General features: G+C 36.5%; 1 protein-coding gene and 1 long non-coding RNA gene across 3 annotated transcripts; both read left to right on the top strand.

Annotated features, from left to right (window-relative positions):
• The first annotated feature begins 1,909 nt into the window (after positions 1–1,909).
• Positions 1,910–8,640, top strand: LOC121806993. 2 transcript variants are annotated; one of them, XR_006051727.1, is made up of 7 exons: positions 1,910–1,924; positions 2,028–2,144; positions 6,833–6,900; positions 7,234–7,429; positions 8,122–8,179; positions 8,282–8,356; positions 8,626–8,640. It is a non-coding gene; the product is annotated as an uncharacterized LOC121806993 (long non-coding RNA). The 2 variants fall into 2 exon arrangements; XR_006051726.1 differs by lacking the exon at positions 1,910–1,924 and adding an exon at positions 3,639–3,734 and having other exon boundaries at positions 2,130–2,144.
• Positions 8,641–16,537: 7,897 nt separating this feature from the next.
• Positions 16,538–19,786, top strand: LOC121807269 (protein arginine N-methyltransferase PRMT10-like). Its single transcript, XM_042207486.1, has 7 exons — positions 16,538–16,766; positions 17,009–17,201; positions 17,316–17,421; positions 18,047–18,236; positions 18,460–18,645; positions 18,725–18,808; positions 19,212–19,786. Exons 1-7 carry the CDS (start codon positions 16,593–16,595, stop codon positions 19,386–19,388), a joined length of 1,110 nt encoding a protein of 369 aa, XP_042063420.1. The 5' UTR covers positions 16,538–16,592; the 3' UTR covers positions 19,389–19,786.
• The last annotated feature ends 2,529 nt before the right edge of the window (positions 19,787–22,315 follow it).

Genomic DNA, 22,315 nt, shown 5'->3' with positions numbered 1-22,315 from the left:
TATTACGATAAGTTAATCATGGGATTGAATAAATTTTTAGGAGTTATTTAATTAATTTCGAAATAATTTTGAAGTATGAATAATTTATCCCAAGCCCGGAAAACATATAATTTTTCTTAGCAAAGGGGAAATAGTTGCGATAATTCAATTATGCGCTTAAATAAATTTTGGGATTTTTGTTCGATATTATGATGGAAAATACGAGGAGCTAACGGAGGAATTATGAGCGTAAGCGGCCGACCGGCATCGCCCCGCGACGCCTCGGGCGGCCGCTAAGGAAATGGAAAGAAAGAGGGAAACGACGTTCTCAAGTCACAGAAATAATTAAGTTTAATAAAGAAGTGCTATTAATTAAATTTTCCAATTTAATTAATATGCAAGTTTCTAAAATTTTCTAACGGTGAACAAATGATAAAAGAAATAAAGTAGGGGCATGCATTTCTATAAGTATGTGAATTTCTATTAAGTACGTTGTTTGTTTTCAAAAGGCTATCTCCGTGAGTTAAGGGTGGAGTCGGAACGAAAGATTCAAATGAAGGAGTTTTAAGCGAACGAGGTGAGCTTTCTTATACTAAAATACAAATCGTATTTTATGAAAACACGAATACATGTTCGTGATCTTTAAAGATGTTGTCATGCCATAAATGTTTTGTGTATGATGCCTATCTGTTTGGCTAAGGCCAAGTGAATTATGAACGATGATATAAGTCGAATTCGGGTCCCAGTGAGGGTGGTGTCCCCGCTCGGACTAGTGTACACAAGCTATCTCTGACATGTTGGGCAGAGCAGGTGACCGTGGAAGGTGGCCACCTTCCCGGCACAAGAATACCTCTGACATGATGGGCAGAGAAGGTGACCGTGCGAGAACACCATCTCGACGGCACAATGTGATCAGATATGGCTAAGTACCGAAAAAAGGGTTGCAACCCAATGTGATATTTTTAGTAAGCTCGGGTCTTTTCAACAACACCCCGAGTGTTACTGTGATGATGGCTTGACAATATTTTCAAATGTATATGTGTAATTTTTGGCAATGTGTTCACTGAGTACTTTTGTACTCAACCCTGTATATATTTCTAAATGTGCAGGTTGAGCAGCGAAGTGGTGGAGGAAGTGCTATTGAGACAAGACATTTAATTCAGTCAGATTTTGACTCTTGGAGGTTCATGTCTTCACACATGGAACCGCGTTCATTCGCTTCCGTTGTGCATCTTAAAAGACTCAAGTCTATTTTGTTCAAAACTCTGATTTTGTTTCGAGCTATGGTCGAATTGTGTTTTCCCCTTTCTTCCCCGCTTCTTTAATCCTCCCCTAGTCGCGATCAACCGTGTTTTCTATCCTTATAAAATGCGGTCGTGACACAAGTAGTACCCCATATGGTATTGGCGTCTGTTGGCAGCGAACTCAATGGCCGGGCCGTCGCCGAGATTCATTTTGGTTGGATGTAGAGAGAGAATATGTAAAGAGATAGTCGATATGTTCGTATGCACAACTGAATGAGAAACGAGATTTAAATAGAAAATCAAAACCGCGTGCCATCGTCCGAGTCGATCGTCCCGACCTTCACAATGGGGCGGACGATGGCGCGGACGATGGCCATCGTCCGCGCTATCCTCCGCGACCGAAGTATAGGGCGCGACTATCGTCCGCGCCCTATGGCACGCACCCGCAATGGGTGCGGACGATGCATGGCGCGGACGATGCGCGCCATCGGGCGTGCCATCGTCCGCCCATTGCGGATGCTCTTAGATGATGATCACAAAGTCCCCAATTGGTGATAATCCTTGTATGAATCGGCGACGGATTAAAATCGACTCGCACCATGGAGTAGTTTCACTCCATTCAGCGAAATACTACCTCTCGAAAACCCTAAACGGATTTGTTCCTACACATCGAAGAGTTTCTCCACAAATCTATACTAAAGGTAAAATCCATTTCTTGATTCATGAATTTTAAACGATTCGTAATTAATTTAGATTTCAGATCTATTCTCATAGAACACTCATTGTTTTTCTACACGATAGCAGATTTGTTCTCATCTGTACAATAGCATATATAAGGCAACAAAATGAACGGAAAGGGCACCGATGAAAGCGGTGGAATGTCATATGGGTTTGTAAACTAACAGAGGACGTAAACTGAAGGTAACTAAATCCTTTTCCCAACCTTTGTATTCATGATTTTTGTACATGATTGTCACATATTGGTGAAAACCTACATAGATCTGAGAAAAAATTCGAAAGCATTCATACTTGGCTTTAAACACCTGGCTCAAAAACGTTTAACAACTTCATAACACATAAATCAATTGTTTTTTCAAAGCATGTTTAATTATTAATTATAGCAAGCTTCACAGATTGTAAAAAAATCATATCTGTGTCAAATTCTAGTCAAAATAGAGAACTTATACTGTTGCTAAATAAGTACCTGAACTTGAATGAGTAAACTTCTTAGATGCCAAACTCTTATGTATTACAGATTTTTTTAATTTCTTCATTGATTCAGAGCTGATAATTGAATCCACAACAGATTATAGTATAATATGAAGCTCGGCAGAAATAAAATTTAAGAAAACAATGAGGGATAATGGATACTGGAAAAGCTTATATTTTATAGGTTTAGAACTCCACATAAACCAAGATGACCTTTCAGTTCATCCAACATTCCAGAACCCTAAATCTTGCAAAATGGGCTTTAAAATGGAAATTAGGTATTACTGTTGGGCTTGTAACAAAAAACCAAAGAATAACTTCAAAATAAACATAAATCATTTATATTTACACTGAATGATTTAAAAACATATTTGACTTCAAAGGTGTGAAAAATATATCTACGACACATTTCTTTAAAAATTATACCAAGTGAACAATATCTATGTCAATCTTGAAATCTTACTTCATACTTGCTTTCAACAGGAAATGCCATGAATAACTGCTCCAAATCAAAATCCCACTTTACATGATTGAGAATAAGAAGAATGCCTAGAACGTCCTATGCCTTACACTTTTGTATTACATGTCTTTCACTTCTTCAATGCTTCCAGATGGGATTTCACTGATCTTGTCTTTACATATGTCTTTAACTTCTTCAATGCTTACATCCAATTGAGATGCAATACTAATATTGGGTTGATAAGCATATAAGTACATAAACTTGAATGAGATTTATGTTGTGATGCCTAACACTTTTGTATTACGTCTTTAACTTAATTTAATGGTTCCAAATGGGATTTAACTGATCTCACCTTTACGTATGTCTTTAACTTCTTCAATGCTTACATCCAATTTAGATGCAATACTAATATTGGCCTTATAAAGCTTGTAAAATATGTCATGCCAAAATAGAGATTTCAAAAAACTGTTGAGAACTTAAAAGATGATTCCATTAATTGCTGCAGAAAGTGTGTCTGCATGTTTCTTGAATTTCTGTAATGCTATGTGACAACTTTTCTTTTAGTTGTTTTGTCCTTAAACAAACTATAACTAACTAAAAATCAATCAATTGTGATTTGCAGCGACGACATGGAATGAGGGGATAGATTCTCTCAATTGGATGTAAGCATTGCCAGATTTGATTCACTCCATTTTTAAATGTTGGCTTCTACAATTAAATCTGAAATTCTGCATCTGATATTGCAGGTTTTGATTGTTTAGGATTAAGGTGAATCTGATTATAAGAAACAATGATAGGCATGGCATGCGAGAGAAGAAACTTCAAACTCATTTGAAAAAGAGGTTGGTGATTGAAACCGAGACTTTGAATAGAAATCTAATAGTTTTATCTCACATAGACATTTTTTCACTATTTTAGCTCTAATTATTTTGGGATAAGATCTGTAATACTCCAACTGATTTCTGAATTGGAGCTTGAACAACATACTCTGCCCCACCAGCTTCTTTTCAATTTCTTTAGCAATGTCCTCCATTGGCAAAACCTGCAATATAAGTGATTTTAGTAAAAGCTAATAAAGAATAAAAGCATCATATCAATATTTTAAATTACAAACCTGATTATCATCCCCTACAAATTCATAAACCTTTTTTCCTATCAGTTGGATCCCCTTCCTATCCCACACTAAAAGTGAAGTGTTGCTTGTATCATCAACAATATTGACAATAAATTTATACCTGCATAAGCTAAAAATTCAAAATATGTAACTTATCAAACATTAAACTTATTGTCCTTTGCTTCAACATTCTTAAGATAAAAATTTAATACTATCATACCTTCTATAAGCATGGGAATAACTGCTCTTACATAGTGAACAGTTAAACTTATTATCCTCTGCTTCAACCTTCTTAAAACATGTCTTACATGACATGTAATACCATGTATCATAATGTGATTCCACAGATACAATCTTTCCAAAAACCCAATATAAACCATCCTGCGAATAAATGGCAGAAAAGAACTAATATTATGTAAGACAGTATAATTAACAAAATAAGTCAAGGTAAACTTTTTCATTTCAGTTGGAAAAAGAAGTATTAAATACCTCTTGACATTCTAAATCCTGTAGGGACTTCACTGTAGGATTATCAAACTCATTGCTAATATTTGGTCCAACAGGACCCAAAGAACCATAGTGAATAAATCTCTCATCACCTACAATTCTATATAAATATCATCTAAAATCAGTTGACAATAAGATAATAAATGTAGTAAAACATATTCATTTTAAAAACTGTGAGAACTATATTACAGCTAATAGCTTATACCTTTTCCTAAAATCAGTAACTTCATCTAATTTTGGATTAATTAGAACATTTGATGCTTGAAAGTGTGTAGATATTCTCATTTCACCTAATAAATAAAAACACATTTGATTAATACAGCTTATGTCAGATAAACAAAGAAGAAAAACAAACAACAAAGAGAACAACGTTAGAGAAATGAAACCTCTAAATAAATTAGGCTTGCAAATTTGAACAATAACAATCGGAATGGTTCTTTCACTCTTTCTGAAATCAGAGAGATAAGAATCAACATTTGATTCCCAAATTGTAAAAAAGATTTTATTATGCTTGTACACACAAAAAAAAGTATTAACTTTAAGACAAATTGTAGTACAGAATTTTAATTTACAACTCTTGATACAACTTACTGTTCATCACTAATTTCAATCTCAATAAGCCTATACTTAGATTGATTGAGAACTCTTCCTGGATTAGTGATGACACCAATAACATCTGTAAAATAAGTAATCAGAAACAACATATGTAATGAGTATTAAAAACAAACATATTACAACATAGAATTTAAATTCTTACCAAAAAAGGATGTTTCATCATAGTGTCTCATTTGTGAAATTTCAGGGAATGGCTTGAAAGAAAACATCATTCTAGGAAAAGTCAAATCTTTGACCTCAAACATCTCAGTGTAGCTATTCATTACCAGCCTAAATTGGTGGCTTGTTGCTTTGTTTTTAAGAGTGTTACTCTGCACCAAGAATTTTTTTATAAAAAGACACCATCTTCCCTAAGTGGAGAGGCCATCTTTTGCATAATGTTATTAGTGAATGATGCTTGGATTCTTGTCTCCTGTAACACAACAGACATTAATAATTAGTTCCATTTAGTTTACAATAAAAGCATAGTTGTTTGGTAGAAAAAAGATCATACCGCATTATCATGCAAAACACACTCTAGGCCGTTATCATTTTTAACCTCTGGAACCCCTTCATACCTACGGACACATCTTACTTTAATGGTGGAGGTAGTGATTGCCTTGGAAAGGTTGTTTAAGCAGGTTACAAAAGGAGCCATTACTTCACAATCTGTTCAATTAGATGTCAATCATATAATGTCAGAAGATGAATTGTAACAGTAAATATATGAATTGTAACACATAACAAAGTCCATTTTTGTGCAGGAATTATGCTACTGAGATGGACATAAAAAAGGAAGAAAAGGAAAGTCAAGAAGATGTGGTAACAATAAGAAAACAGTCAATATTTCAGAAATGACAAAATGGTAAGAAAAACACATTCTATCATTTCTTCCTAGCTGAATATTTACAGGAGATATATATCATAAACTAACTTCTAGACAGATAAGTGCATTTCAGAAATAGGAAGAAATATATAAAGAAGATTCAATCAAGGGGAATGCAGATAAGAATTTGAAAAGAAACTCCACCAAGTTTGTGTGCTGATTCGGTTAAGTGTTTTCAGTTGTGAGGGGTTGGTGAGTGGTTGTAGAAGCAGTTAGGAAAGGGTATTTATAGGGTAAAAAATGGCCAACATGCTAATAATTAGAAAGGCCTTCCAAATAACAAAATTAATATATTCTGACATAAAAATCTATTAATAAATAAGTCTTTTCATTATACTTCTTTTAACTACATATACTTAAATATTAATCACACAATACTAATATGTCACTCAAAGAGAATCAGATTAGGTGTTTCAATACTATTATTAAATCAGATTCAATTTATAATCAGTACTATTAGATTTGATTGAGAAGCAAAATACCCTCATAAAATAATCAGTAGTATTAGGTTTGATTGTGAAGCAAAATACCCTCAGAAAATAATCAGTAGTATGAAACACAAAATAAAGTAATGAACTAAACTTAAAGTAACACAAAAAGGTAATAAAGATTGTCCCTATTTAATATATTAGTGCTTAGCTTTCCTGCAAATATAAGATTGAAGAAGGGCAAAAATAATACTTTGATGAATTAAAGAACACTGAACAAATGAGACTTTAATGAGACTTTTTGTGCAGAGATTATGATATTAAGATAAAAAAAAGTAAGCATGGTTACACATATAGCAATATATTTATCATACTTTATAAGATTTGCTTATAAAGTCTACTTTTGTGCAGGTATTATACTACTGAAGAAGGAGATAAAAGAAAGGAAAGGAATGCCAAGAAGATCTTTTAAAAGCATGGTAAGAGTTCTGGAAAAACTAAAGCCAAAATATGATTTGATAACTCCATTCACATGGAGCATTGAAATATATGAACCTTTCATTTATCTACCATAAAATATATAACAAATAATATTTTAACAGATTTATAATTAGAGTGTGAGAGTATCCGAACAAAATTAGGGTTATTAAACAGCCCAGCTATTTAAAAAAGGAATTAAAAAGAGTGGCAGTTGTATCTGGGAAAACGAAAGCATCATTAAAAGCTATTCATTCATTAAATGGCCCATTTAACTGTCCAATAAATGTGTTATTACTGGATATTTGTGTATTTAAAGAAATCCTATTTTGCAGGAATACAAAAGAGGCTCATTGAAACCCTAAAAAAAGCAGCTGCATCCTCTCTACCCAAACGAAAAAGTGAGACGAAAATATCGACATAGGCTGGTATCTACCTACACAGAGCTTGGAAAGGTGCAGAAGAGTGATTCATCCATGAGAAACTCTTCAGCTACACCTGCAGATGTGGAAAATCGGTGCTAATCAAAAGGTAATAGATCCAAATATAATACATAATTCTAGAGCACAAACTATGCCAATCTACTTTCTAAATCTGATTACATAATATATCGATCAGATTTATCAATCTAGGATTTCAGATTTAATTAGTTTAATTCTATAGTACAATTTTGGATTTCAGGTTTAAGTAATTAATTTACTAATAATAACAGTTTTATGCACATATTACCAAATATTTGAGGATGAGAAACTATGTATCTCTTCACAGTTTAAAGTGGTTAGATATTTTGTATCACTATATTAACAATAATAGTTTTATGAAATGATTAGGAACAGATTTACATGATTCTGGAGCACAATTTTGGATTTTCAGGTTTAATTCTGGAGCACATTATCTATTACAAATAATACACTATTAATTAGTTTAATTCTAGAGCACAATTTTGGATTTCAGGTTTAAGTATATTAACGGCTAAAATTGCTTTTGTATAGTAATACTAAGACAAAGGATTAGGAAACTTTTGAAAGTAAAGGTTAGATAATCAAAAGGTAATAGATCTATTACATCTTTGAAAGCAATATGGAGATTTATTAATGCACCATTTCTGTATTATAACTTTTGGATATAGTTGTGCTCATGTTAATACACCACTCTTTACATATATTGCTTTCATCTATGCTTTAGTATTACTAATTTACTAATAATAACAGTTTTATGCACAGATTACCAAATATTTGAGGATGAGAAACTATGTATCTCTACACAGTTTGAAGTGCAAAGGTTAGATACTTTGTATCACTATATTAACAATAACAGTTTTATGAAATGATTAGGAACAGATTTACAGAAGATAATATACTAACAATTATAGTTTATACACAGGTTACCAAAGGATTTAAGGATGAGAAATTTTGAAACTCTCATCGTCTAAGTGCAAAGGTTATGAATTTATTTAAGGTAATAATTTCATGATTCTTTATGTCATGATTTGCATTTAGAGTTAATTGATTTAAGATAATAATTTCATGATTCTTTATGGCAATATTTGCATTTGGATTTAATATATGATTTCTGTCAGTCAAACAGTGACATTATTGAGTTTGTAATTAAAAAAAATGTTGCACAACGTGTACTGCACAAATGAAATACAAAAGGTTATATAGAATGATTATACTTTATTTCTTAGATATAATCAACCACCTAACAAATGTGATTTTTATTATCAGGTACATATGGAAGGAGTGGTGTATTAACATGAGCACAACTATCAGCAACATTGGGAACCTGGAATTTACATTGTTTATTAAATTTTCACAGATTCACATGTGCAGACACAATTTCTGCATTTAATAGTGTATTATTTGTAATAGATAAATAACTAAATGGACAAAAAAATAAGTACACAGCAACTCCCATTTTTAAAATGACCATAAGGGTAAACAAAGATGCTTTGAAGTTTCCCGCCAAAAAGGGCAAATAAGTCCTTTCAACAAACTGGCACTTTAGATTAGTATAGATTTTAGATTAGTATAGATATGAGGCTGTGCATAATGGCATGACATTAAACTTTGGGAGAGTGCGTCGGTGGCAAACTTGTAGATAGAAATAGGGTGGCGACGGTGAAACTTAGAAAAAGAGATAGATTTTGTTTTTTGAACACAAAATTAATTTTAATTTTAATAAATTTTACGATAAATATTAAGTTTATGGAAAACTTTGGAATTGGATAAAAGTTCGTGATAATAGCAACCATTTCTCCATGATCTTGTAAATGTTTAATCAGACTTTTAAAGCAGGCAAAATTGTAGTGCAAGAATATTAGATTTTTGTTTTGTGCATAAAAACATGTAATTCTCCCTTATAAAGGTTTAATCATCAGACTTTAAAAGCATGCAAAATTATAGTGCAAGAATATTAAAAAAAAATTGCATGAAAACATGTACTCCTATTAAGTTAGTGGAATAAACGTTTTGAACTTTGTTAGATTATTAAATCAATCTTGACACGAGTACAAACTATATCAAGCTTTTTAGTATTTAAATATGGAAGACTGACAACCCACGACAAAATAAAACCAAGAAGAAAAACAAAAACAATTTGGACATTTTGGTATTTAAATGCTTCACATCTAATAATATCTAAAATTTCAGTAAATATGTGAGTTTCATAGTTGCGGCGTGATTGATAAAAACGAATAAAATAAAAACAAAGGAATCATTCATATATTATTTGTAAAACGGACTATGTCATTAGAGCTTGAATTCACCAATTATATGGAAATTTGTTTTCCTAAAATATGCATAGCCAATTTCCTATGCCCTTTAAGAAATCCTAGGTCCTCCATGATTTAGGAATATTTCGCAAAATCAAATGTAATTTATCATATAATGTTTCACATAAAATTTAATTTAATAATCGTGTCTTGTTGTATTTGGAAAAGTAAGTTGACTATTAATTAAATAATTGATTTTTCATAATGAATATGAAGATAGCATTCATATAGTACGTACGTGTTGTATCGAACTTTCATTCCCTCTACCATATCAACCTTTTTTTATTTCATTTTGAGTGTAGAATTATGAGTTTACTGCATTTATTCACATGGTAAATTCCGATTTTGGTGGTGTTAATTTATTAGTACAGTAGTTGAGGTTCGCAAAATAAATTCTATAGAATTGCTCAAGTGCATGTACAAAATAAAAAAAACAGTGCTGTAAATACTAAAAAGTTTAGCACATGTACTAAAGATAGTAGTAAATTGCAATTCAATTTCCAAGATATTTAAAATAAAAATAGTCCAGCAAATTAAAATTTATAGAAATGCATGTAGGAAAATATATAATGCATCTTGCAGATATAAAAGTATATGTACAAAAAAAAAGAATATATTTTGGTGCCAAATTAAAATTTATTGAAGTGTACGTGAAAATTATTATATTAAATGCGATTCAATTTATTTTTGGATTATCTTTTGAATTATTTGGGAATAAACTAAAATGATGAACAATTCAAATAAACTACCACTTTTTTGTATATCAAAATTCGCTACGATGTAATAATCATAACATGAATATCATAAATGATTAAAAGATTATTGGACTAATCTCGGGCACAGATTGGGCAGTTTGTCGAATTCGTCCACAAGACTTTTCCTATGAGTTTGTTCTCACTCCTAACTTCACCTCATGATCAGTAAGAATAGCGTAATGTTGCGAGTCCAAATATATATACAAACTTCTCAAAATTAAGGAAATAAATATCGCATAATTAATCCCCATCAAATAACCATGCAAATCATGATATATGCTAGAGGTCTTTGACTGACATAAATTGTGATAAAACCCTTGTACTATAACATGAATTTCATATATAATTAAAAGATTAATAGTATGCTAACATTATCATAATTAAGTGAGAGAAAAATATCATCATTGGACGTGCAACATTAAAATCGGATAAAAGATAATTACCATAACTTAAATCGAAAATGATAACATACAAACAAATATTAATAAAATCATTACAATGTTCCACAATATATTATGAAAAGTGGTGTTGATTATATACAATACATAACTCTACAATAAACAATGCAAATTATATATCAGTATAAAATTTAGATATTTGGACTGTTAGCTGGGCCTTGGCCCAAACTCGCGAATAAACTCAATACTCATGTATTCACGCTCTCTCTCTCGATGTGTGAATATATCAAGATCATATGTACAAAACGTAAATTAAATATTACTTACAATTCAATCAAAAACGATTTTAATTAATGCTATTATAGAAAAGAAAAGTTTATCTTATCAGATCATTCAGATGTTGTACGTAGATGAATTCTTCACATTTTCAAATAAAACTAACACACTCCAATCAATCTGTGGACAATAAGACAGGCATAGAGATTGTTTTTATATTTATAATGATATTTACTTACGAACTACTCCATATTAATTCACTATCGCCATTAATTGTAAATAATTAAATTCCAAACTATTTATATTAAACCAACAATTTGATAAGGTTAGAATTACAAATTTATACCTAAAAAATGCACAATCCGAATAACTGTAAAACGAATACCCCGTAATTTGTAAAATAACTTGAGTTCCATAGAATTGGCCCGAAATTAGTTCATTCTGACTATTTACTTATCAATTTTCATTATTTTGTAAAACTTTTAAGGTTAGTAAAATACTTTTTTATTAACTTTTTTTTTATTTTTACCCTGATTGGCCGATGGATTAACCTGAAATCCAAATTGTATGGTTAGTGTTAACAAATTTGTAATAAAAAAAAATATAACTGAAATGAGTTAGTAACTGAATACCCCGATAATTGATCAACATGCCCTGATTGACATCCCTCACATCCAACCCAACCTATATCATTTTCTAAGAGCATCTACAATAGACCGGACTAGCTGGCGGACTAGCACTAGGACCAGCCAAAAACACCTCATGCCACATCATTAGGCCATCCGCAATGGGATTGTCCGTCGCCCGCCATCGTCCGCCCCATTGCGGGTGCTTGACATAGGCCGCGGACGATCGTCGCGCCCTATACTAAGGGCGCGGAGTAACTGTGGGCTACGCGGACGATCGACGCGGACGATGGTACGCGGTTTCGTTTTTTTATAAATAGAGTTCATTTTTAATTTCATTTCACGATTTCACTTTCGAAACTTATTATTACATTTACATAATTACTACGAAATGGATTCAAGTCCCAATAGTCCTATGTTTAGCGGAGAGGCGCGTTGGCCGGGTACAGAACCCGGCGAATATCGTTCGTTCGACGCCGACACCCAGTACGATCCCGATTTTAGTACGGAATCGTACGGGTTGTCTGACATGGAGCCGTCTTCTGATCCCGATCCCGAACGCGCCGCGACCGCTTCCGCCCAAGCCAAAAAGAAGCGGAACCGGCAGCGGGCGCAGAAGTTGCCGCCTCCCGGAAATTGCGATGAGTACGCCCCCGGTCGTACGAACTATACCGACGACGAAACCCTCATTTTGGCCCGGTGTTGGGTAGATATATCGGAAGACCCGATTTTCGCGAACAACCAGAGGCAGGGCGCGTACTGAGAGCGCATCGCCGGCCTCTACAATGAGGCCAAGCCGCCGACCGCGTACAAGCGCAAACATGAGCAACTCCGCAAGCACTGGGATCAAGTGAAGAAGCAAGTGAACTTGTACGCGGCGGAGTTCGAGAAGTCCACGCGGGCACAGGGGAGCGGCGAGAGCTTGAGCGACGTGCGCGCTAAAGCGCTGTTGTCGTACCGGTCGATGTACGGCGACTTCAAGCACAAGGCCATCTGGGCGCTCTTGAGGGACAAGCAGAAGTTCCAAGGTGGAATTATGCACACTGGTGCGCCGAAGAGGACGAAGACCACCGAAGCTGGTGATTACACGAGCAGCGGCAGCGGTAATCACCCGGTTGACCTCAACCGGACGTACGTGGATGAAGGGAGTTCCGGCACACTGGTGTCCTCCCGGCGTCAAGGCGGCCGCGACCTCATCCTCGACCGCTGCAAACCCATCTCCGTTCCCGGAAACGCTCCCGACCCAGACGGCCACCGCGTTTGAGTCGTTGGCAACAGCGTCGATGGCGAGGACGTTATTGCAGACGCACAATGCCCTCAAGAAGTGTACCGACCCCGACGAAGCCGAATATCTCCGGGCGTTAATCGATGAGCTGCGTCGGAAGTTGGAAATTGCACCGACTTAGTTGTTTTTTTTTTGTAAGTTGAATGGTGTAACTTTTTTTTATTAATGCGTCGCCATTTGTTATTTAGACGTTTTTTATTTACTCTTTACTTGTTATTTGAAAACATTTAAATTAATTAAACAAAACAATAAAATGATGATGTGGCGCGCCATAGGGCAAGCCTTAGGGTGCCCCACTGCAGGTGGGGGGGAAGGAGGATAAAACTGATGACGTGGCGCGCCTTAGGGCGCGCCTTAGGGCGCCCCACTGCTGATGCCCTTAGTACTAGCCAATGCACTGCCACATCACTAGGACATCCCATTGCACAATAGTGGACTAGCACTAGGACATCCCAACAAACAAAATCACAAATTCACACAAATATGGAATTAAAATTTCGACACGAGCCATATATAGAGTTTTGAAAAAAAAAATTAAAAAATCGCTAGTCCGTCGGGAGCCCACAATAGCGAACCAGCGCACGTACTAGCGCCATATGCGACGTACGAGAGGTCATCCATCGCGCTAGTACGCCAACCGCTTGTCGGTCGCAATAGTGGACTAGCGGCTAGTCTGCGTGCTGGTCACTATTGTGGATGCTCTAATAAAATGAAGTATTTATCTCTCCCACCTTTATGTACAATTAGCAGTGTCATAGTAATTCTATTTCCACTTATAATTAAAAGTTATTTTTCTCAACATAATCATTGTAATATATGAACAGGTTGTACAAGAGCAAGTTATTAGAGCATCTCCAATGGTCGGCGAGCGAGCGGCTTGCCGATTTTTGGCGCTCGCCGAACGGCTCGCCGAACTATTGCAGCCGGCGAGCCCCAAATCGGCGATAATTTCGGCGAGGCTATGCCTATTCCCGGGCGCTCGCCGATTCTCTCGCCGATCAGCTCGCCGCTATTGCAGCCTCCCGATCGGCGAGGAACCGGCGAGCGATTATTTTTTAAAATTTTCGAAACACTATATATACGCGATTTGCACGACATTTTCATTCGCACCACTTGTTTTAACGAGTACTCTCTCTATCTTAATTTCTGTACAAGATCAACAACAACGCAAAATGAGTAACGCGGGTGGTAGTGGTGGGATGCTGAGGAGTACGAACGGCGTTTGAACGAACATTTGGATGCCTATACGTCCCGAGAGATAGACCGGCTGCTACAACGGGCCTCGCAGCCGGCGGCACCTCAACCTTGACCCGTTGTCCACCGCCGAGCAGTGATTGACCGGGATCACGTAGCTGCACATCAACGGCTATACGAAGACTACTTCGCACCGGAGCCGCGGTTTAACGCCAACCTTTTCAGGCGGCGTTTTAGGATGAGCAGGGCCATATTTATGCGTATTGTCGACGCTTTGGAGCGTCGATATCTGTGTTTCCGCTTCAGGCACGATGCGGCTGGCAGACCCGGCCACACACCTATTCAAAAGCGCACTGCGACAATCAGACAGCTAGCCTACGGAGGCGCGGCAGACATATGGGACGAGTACCTCCACATCGGCGAGACGACTGCCCTTGAATGTATGAAATATTTTTGTCAGGGCGTGGTTGAAATATTCGGTGAGCAGTACCTTCGAAGCCCAACCCCCGAAGACTGCCAGGAGCTGATGCAGATGCACTGGGAAAAGCATGGGTTCCCGGGTATGTTAGGCAGCATAGATTGTATGCATTGGGAGTGGAAGAACTGCCCTGTTGCCTGGAAAGGGTTCTACACGACCGGCTACAAAGGAAAGAATCCCACGATGATCCTTGAGGCCGTAGCTGATTACCGGCTGTGGAATTGGCATGCGTATTTTGGGTAGCCGGTTCGAACAATGACCTCAATGTCCTCAACTCGTCGCCCCTTTTCAACGAGCAGTGCCAAGGCGTCGGTCCGGCAATCAGTTTTGTCGCCAACGACAACCAACATGATATGGGCTACTACTTGGCGGATGGGATATACCCTAGGTGGCCCGTCTTTGTGAAGACGATCCGATGCGCATCAGATGAGAGGAAGGCCTACTTTGCGGCACGACAGGGGTCGGCGCGCAAGGACGTGGAGCACGCATTTGGTGTGCTCCAGTCTCGATGGGCGGCAGTTAGGGGTCCAACCCGTTTGTGGCATGTCGACTGCATTGCTGATATAATGTACGCCTGTATTATCATGCACAACATGATTGTCGAATATGAAGGTGTACAACTGACTAGTTGGGCCAACGACGATAATGAAGCCGGTCCAAGCCACGGCGCGGCCGCCCCCAATGTACGAAGCGGGGTACCTCACGATGAAGCCGACCGCCTCCAGGCACATGCCGACATGCGCGAAGTGGATGCTCATATTCGACTCCAAAAAGATTTAATTGAAGAATTATGGGCACGGAGGACTGCACGATGATAGGTTTTTTTTAATTATGTAATTTTGTTAAATTATGTACCTTTTTTTAATTTAAATGAAATTATCGAATTTTCCCGTATATGTGGCGTGAATTTAATTCCGTATTTTGTGTGATTGTTAATTATTTATTTTTAGTGCTGATGATGTGGTAAGACTGTGGCTGGGCTATTGCTTGTCCAGTTGCTTATCCAGTTGCTTGTCCAGCTTAGGGGTGGGTCGATACGATATATCGTATCGAAAACGTTGTATCGTATATCGTATCGAAAATATCGATATGAAAGAATTTCATATCGTTATCGTATCGAAAGTTTCGATATATCGAATTTCGATATATCGAACTTTCGATATGGAGGATATCTATATCATTATCGTATCGATATTTCGATATATCGTACCGAAATTCGATATATCGAAAATATCGATATATATCCTATATTCGATATATATCGTATATTCGATATAAATGATATATCGTACCGAAATTCGATATATCGTACCGAAATTCGATATATCGAAAATATCGATATATATCGTATATTCGATATATATCGTATATTCGATATAAAACGATATATCGAAAATATCGATATATATCGTATATTCGATATAAAACGATATATCGCGATATAAGGAAATTCATATCGTTATCGTATCGAAAACTTACGATACGGTATCGTTTCGTATCGAAAATTACGATATATCGAAAATCCGATAATTTTTCGATATTTTTCAATACGATACGAGCGATATATCATTTTTTCGATATTTTTCCCCAGCCCTAGTCCAGCTGATATGACAAGAGGAATTTAGTGCTGCTGATGTGGCGTGGTTGGGCTATGGCTGGGCTATTGCTTGTCCGCCGACCACTGTGGATGCTCTTAATGGGAATAGATCTACTTTTAACATTCAAAATTGAAACAAGACCTAACCGGGTCAGTCTGATATGTAAACCGATTCGGCCGGTTCATGATCAACGGTCCAATAACTCGACCTATAAATACACACAGTTTTGACATGTGCCCTAACCCTAACGCAAGAACCGATTTTTGTATTTTCACTCCGTCGTCTCCAATCCGCTACCGCGTAAATTGATAATGGGAAGCAGCGCCCCCGCCGCCAACGGCGTCGTAGACAAGGGCGTTGATTTCGCCAACTATTTCTGCACCTATGGCTTCCTCTACCACCAGAAGGAGATGCTCTGCGACCGCGTTCGGATGGACGCCTACTACAACGCCGTTTTCCAGAACAAGCACCATTTCAAGGGAAAGGTATACAATTTTTTAATGTCGAAATCTCTAGCTTTTTTTGCTATCATTATGTTCGGATATGTTTGATTTTTTGTCGAAATTTCGTTATTGTTTGCATGAGATGAGCTGTATATGGCCAGTTTTTAGAATGAAAATATAGAAATTCCGGGTAGGTGTATAATCAGTGCAATTTCCGTGTTCCAGTGATTATTCTGATGGAAATTTGAGAGGTTATGGACTGAGTTTGTTTGCTCGCGGACTAGGTTGTTTTGGATGTAGGAACAGGAAGCGGAATTCTTGCTATATGGTCTGCCCAAGCTGGTGCAAGGAAAGTCTATGCAGTAGAAGCCACAAAGATGTCCGAACATGCGCGGGAACTTGTCAAAGCAAACAAGATCCAGGATGTGGTTGAAGTGATTGAGGGATCGATGGAGGACATTGTGCTGCCGGAAAAAGGTTTCATGCTTATTCATAATCACCATTATTTCACTTTTTTCTCTTATTTTTTATTTCACTCATTCTTAATCTTGCATCTTTTTATGCTTCTAAGAAATTTCCTTCTGTGTGTAGTTGATGTAATAATTTCAGAATGGATGGGATACTTTCTTCTACGTGAATCAATGTTTGACTCGGTACTCTTTGCGCGGGATCGCTGGTTGAATCCCGGTGGTGTCATGTTAGTACTCTTTTTATGAGTAAATTTCCGCTCTTATGCTTCTTGCCTTCTTTGTTTTTTGTGCAAAAAAACTTTTCTTTATTTGGTTAGCAATAAGCATCCCCTGTTGGTAAGCTTCAATTGTGATTCCCCCATATATGAAAACATGGAGTACTAGACTGTTTTGTATTTTCCTATAATCTGAGTCTCAATGATTAAAACTACACTGTTTTGATATATTAAATCAGAAATCTGCATGACGTTGCATTCTGGAGATGTAAAATAGTTCAGACTATGACTTGGATATTACCCAATTTGAACCCTCATATACTAATTTTAACTCAACCACTTGATTTGATTATCCAAGAGGATGTCTTGCTCCTTTAAACCAGCAAAATTGTAGTGAGATTACCACACAGTGCAGCCATTATCATTATAATTAATATCCAACGATTATCCAAGCATTTTAATTAAACCTGCACAACGATTATCCAAGCATTTTAATTAATATCCCAGTGTTACTTACATGCGATTACCACACATCTTTGAGTTGATCATTCAACTGCTAATGTGTTGAGTTTGTAATTCAGTGACTTTAATGTTTGATGATATTTCCAGTTATTGATTATCAAGTCCAATCTCACAGGTATCCCAGCCATGCCCGCATGTGGATGTCACCTATCAGGTCAGGGTTGGGTGATCAGAAAATGAGAGATTATGATGGAGCAATGGAGGATTGGTCTGGTTTTGTTAAGGTGACAGAAGCTTATTATGGTGTAGACATGAGTGCTTTGACAAAACCATTTGAGGAAGAACAAAAGAAATATTATTTGCAGGTTGGTGTCGTAAACAATTTAAATCTAATCTAATAGAATCTTCAAATCGCATATTCAATGTTCCCGCATGATATCTTTTCACCACTTCCGCATGTAGTCTTTATTCTGAATATTCATTTATTGAATCACATTTTATTCAGTTTATACCTGTTTAATATTTATGCATTTTTTTTCCTGCAAAGTCTCCTTATAGGACTAATGTTTACTGTTATTAAACTTTCAGACATCACTCTGGGACAACCTTCATCCAAACCAAATTATTGGTACACCTGTTATCATCAAGGAGATTGACTGCTTGACAGTTACTGTTGATGATATACGCGATGTTCGTGCAAGCATTTCTACATCCATCACAGAAGAAAATGCAAGATTATGTGGCTTTGGTGGATGGTTTGATGTCCATTTTCGAGTGAGTTTTAATATTACTGATTTTATTATCTGATGTAGTATAACACTGCTTAAAAATGCTGTTTCAATTGTTTACTTAGGGAAGCGATAAGAGTCCAGCTCAAAAGGAGGTTGAGTTAACAACTGCCCCACATGAAGATCTTGGCACACATTGGGGCCAGCAGGTTGGTAGTAGCTATGTTCTTCATTTTGTCCAATATAAGTGCCATGCATTTACTTAGTAGTATTCATCAGTAAGCTTTTACGTTGTCAAAAGATCCTTCCCGGATTTGTATTGATGGTTTAAAGCTTTTCTTTTCCCCTGTGACCCTAGGCGTAGGAGAGTGGGCATGAACAGAACCCAAAAATTCCCGTTATATATGTTTGTGTCAAATTATAGTAAAGGACTAAATATCCTGATGGTTTTAATGATCAATCATACCACTCAATATAAACGTCCCCTAGGGTTTTAAAGGTTGATTTTCTGCTCTGATTTAATTTAATGATATTGTATGAAAGTGATAGTCGCATTACATTGTTTTCTGGCATGTAGCTCAAGTGAATAACACTACTACTTCATTATTCCAGGTGTTCTTACTGCATCCTCATCGGAACGTTCAATCTGGTGATGAGTTGAATATTAATTTCTTAATGACTCGCTCCAAGGTGAATCACCGGTTGATGGAAGTTGATTTTAACTGTGAGATTAACCGGCCATCTGGAAAACCAGTGCCTCCAGTACAAAAGAAGTTCTACATCGAGTGAGCCAGCCATCTGCTCGTACATCTCATTCAGATGTTCTTGGCTTGAAATTTTGATGAGGTCCATTTTCAGCATCATCTTCGGCTGTGATATGTTGGTGTTTGTTTGTAAGACTCTACTAGGAGATGCAATTAGAGTAAGTGGTATTGGACTCAAAAGGCTCAACGTACTGCACGTTCTCGGGTGCGAGTTGGCTGATGCCCAGAACCCACTCCAGGTAAAAGAGTAAGGGTCTCATCTCATGTGAGGAATTAGTCGAATCTAGCATCTCCCAAAGAAAGCAGTTTTGTCTTTCTATTTAAACAATTTCCTTTTTATTTAAACAATTGCTATCCGTCTGGTTTGGCAGTTTGATGAAAATGAATGATTTTATATTGTTATTATTCACTACATTTAAGATATATTTCAGCTCAAGGTTATGCACTTCTCTGTTTATAATACTTACTAACATATAGATAAGAAATATACCAACATAATCTTAACATTAAAATAGAGATCAGTGCAAGAACAATTTGATGTTGCCTTTGCTTTCCTTTTGTATATTTCTCATCAACTCAATTCTTAAGATTATACACCATTTCTCCTCAAAAAATAGATGACTTGTGGCAAGGGTTTTAATATGTAATTGGTAAATTAAGTAAGAGAGATTGAAAAAAGTAGGACAGAAAAGAAAAAAAGGTAGTGGAAGTAGTGTTATTAGACTTAAACTTAAGTCTAATTTTGGGAGACTGCCCAAAATTAGTCTTATTTTTTTTTAGAATGGAGGGAGTATTTCATTATAACTTAATGAGCGGAAAACAAATGATGAATTATTATGGGTTTATTTGCCTATAAATACACTAACTTTTAACATTTTCTAGTTTTTTTAGCGAGCCTCTTCTCCTGCAAGAACTCATTGCTATTCGCTTGGCTTCTACCAACCTAAGCGAAGAACCTTTCCGAGATATCAACTCTGCAGTTTTTGCCGTTCCTTCCAACAACAGCCTAGCAAATACTATAAGAAGCGCCATTGGCACCTTGAACGAGTGTCAGAATCCGAGCACCCTAGTTCTCTCAATGAACTTCTATGATGATGAGCTGCCTAGTGATGAAATGCTGGTTAAGACCTGAGGCCTTTAGGAATCTCGGAGTTCTTGCTCGAGGGCTCAGTGGAATCACGTTGTCCCATTGTGGTTGTAGCCAATGTAGTGATTCTACAATGATCTTTCAACTATCTTAGAGGAACGATACCTGGTTGGATTGGAGAGTTTCAAAACCTTTTCTACTTGGATATGTCAAACAACCTGCTCTCGGGCAAATTCTAAATTGAGCTTGCTAGACAACTTTCTGTCTGGTCGAAGTCTAGTATCACATGGAAGCCTGCATTTCTTCCAATGTTGCCTTAGCGTAGAACAATCTTGAAGGTCCCCTGCCCACAGGAGCACAGTTCAGAACTCTCTCTTATTCGAGCTATGAAGGAAATCCAGAGCTCTGTGGTCCGTTTCTACAGACCGTATGCTCTGATCATCCAAGCCCATCTGCAGTGGTGAAAGAGACAAGGAAGAAACTAACGTACACCAAACTTCATTTTTTTTTTGTCGAGCAACGGTAAATGGTGAGGGAGATATTACACTAAGCCAACATCATATTTGCAATCATTTCCACACTGTAATACTCCATTGGTACAAATTTACGTTGGCACATGTTAGATAAACACAAAATTTGATTCTTCAAACACCATTCCAAAACAATATTTGTCTGTTACAAACCAGTGCAGTTACAGAAACTCTTTTGCTCTTTATTTTTCATTGGTTGCTGAAATGAAGGGCTGGTTGAGGAGCCAAAGAGAAAGCTCAGACATTAGATATTGCTAAACAATGTTAGTATTACATACTTGATACAAAATAAAGCTATTCTCTCCCTAGCCAAAAATATCCAGCAGAAGAATCATAGGCGTGACTTTGCCGTAGAAGATGTTGTGGCAGGTGCACTCTGCATATAAATTGACTTCCAACTTATAGTAAATATATACGTGTGTGAATAAGGCCACCAAAATTTGAGCAGAGAAAAATAAGTATCCAAGGAAATTCAGCAATTAGTTTGCTGATTATCTTCCCTTAATTGAAGTAGGTGTTTCAGACAAATATGAAACCAAAAATGTTACCATATCCATATGCAAAAGGGCTCGCAAAATCAGATTACAAAGTTAGCATGCAACAAGTGCAGATATTAGATTCTGATTCGCTAGTTTTCATCATATATCACGGCTATGCATTGCCAAGTCAGATATGAGTTGACCTTTGATCTTCGTCTGATGACAAACCTTTGATCTTGCGAACTAGTATTTAATAATTAGCAAGTAAAACAGCCTATACACTACCATGATATTAGTAATAATTTTTCTTTAGGGACACAACGAGGTCCTTTATTCTAAACATTTTCCTCATTTCTATCTTTCCGCCTTTTTCTTTGTTTATCCAGTCAAGAACAAATCCGTGGCTCGATTTTATGTTTTGTGAAGTTGGATCATATCACAATTCATCGTATAACTAAATTAAAAGAAGATTAATGTGGTATTAAGTGTAAAACAATATTTACCAATGGGATGCCTCTGGTTGCTCTTTCTTCCAGAAACCTTGACGGTTTGAAGAAGTTACCATATAATCCATACCACTTCTGGAGACTTTTGTATATATGATCTGCCCCAATGGTGTCTGCCCAAAAAATAATGCCGCCACTGCCACAGAATACAAAAAAAAATCAGTATTACTTTTCCACCATAAACTTGGGGAGTACTAGTAATCTTGGAAGATCCTGTCTGTATTTTTTTAACATAAACTATAGTACTGTACTGGTTATTTTCTTGGAAAGATCTGTTTGGGTATGTAACACAGGACTTAATTCGTTGCATCATAGCCAGAACCTTGACAATTTATCTCAATTTATCAATT

Source organism: Salvia splendens, chromosome 6 (genome assembly GCF_004379255.2).
Source record: "Salvia splendens isolate huo1 chromosome 6, SspV2, whole genome shotgun sequence".
Taxonomy (NCBI): domain Eukaryota; kingdom Viridiplantae; phylum Streptophyta; class Magnoliopsida; order Lamiales; family Lamiaceae; genus Salvia; species Salvia splendens.
The sequence above is the reverse complement of the archived record's forward strand: the minus strand, read 5'-3'. Positions and strand labels throughout refer to the sequence as shown.

Excerpts from the sequence above, each read along its gene's own strand:
- LOC121807269 (XM_042207486.1), top strand. The coding sequence starts at position 16,593 with ATGGGAAGCAGCGCCCCCGCCGCCAACGGCGTCGTAGACAAGGGCGTT. Across the intron at positions 17,202-17,315 it reads CATTGTGCTGCCGGAAAAAG|TTGATGTAATAATTTCAGAA; the intron begins GTTTCATGCTTA and ends TTCTGTGTGTAG. Across the intron at positions 18,809-19,211 it reads GCACACATTGGGGCCAGCAG|GTGTTCTTACTGCATCCTCA; the intron begins GTTGGTAGTAGC and ends TCATTATTCCAG.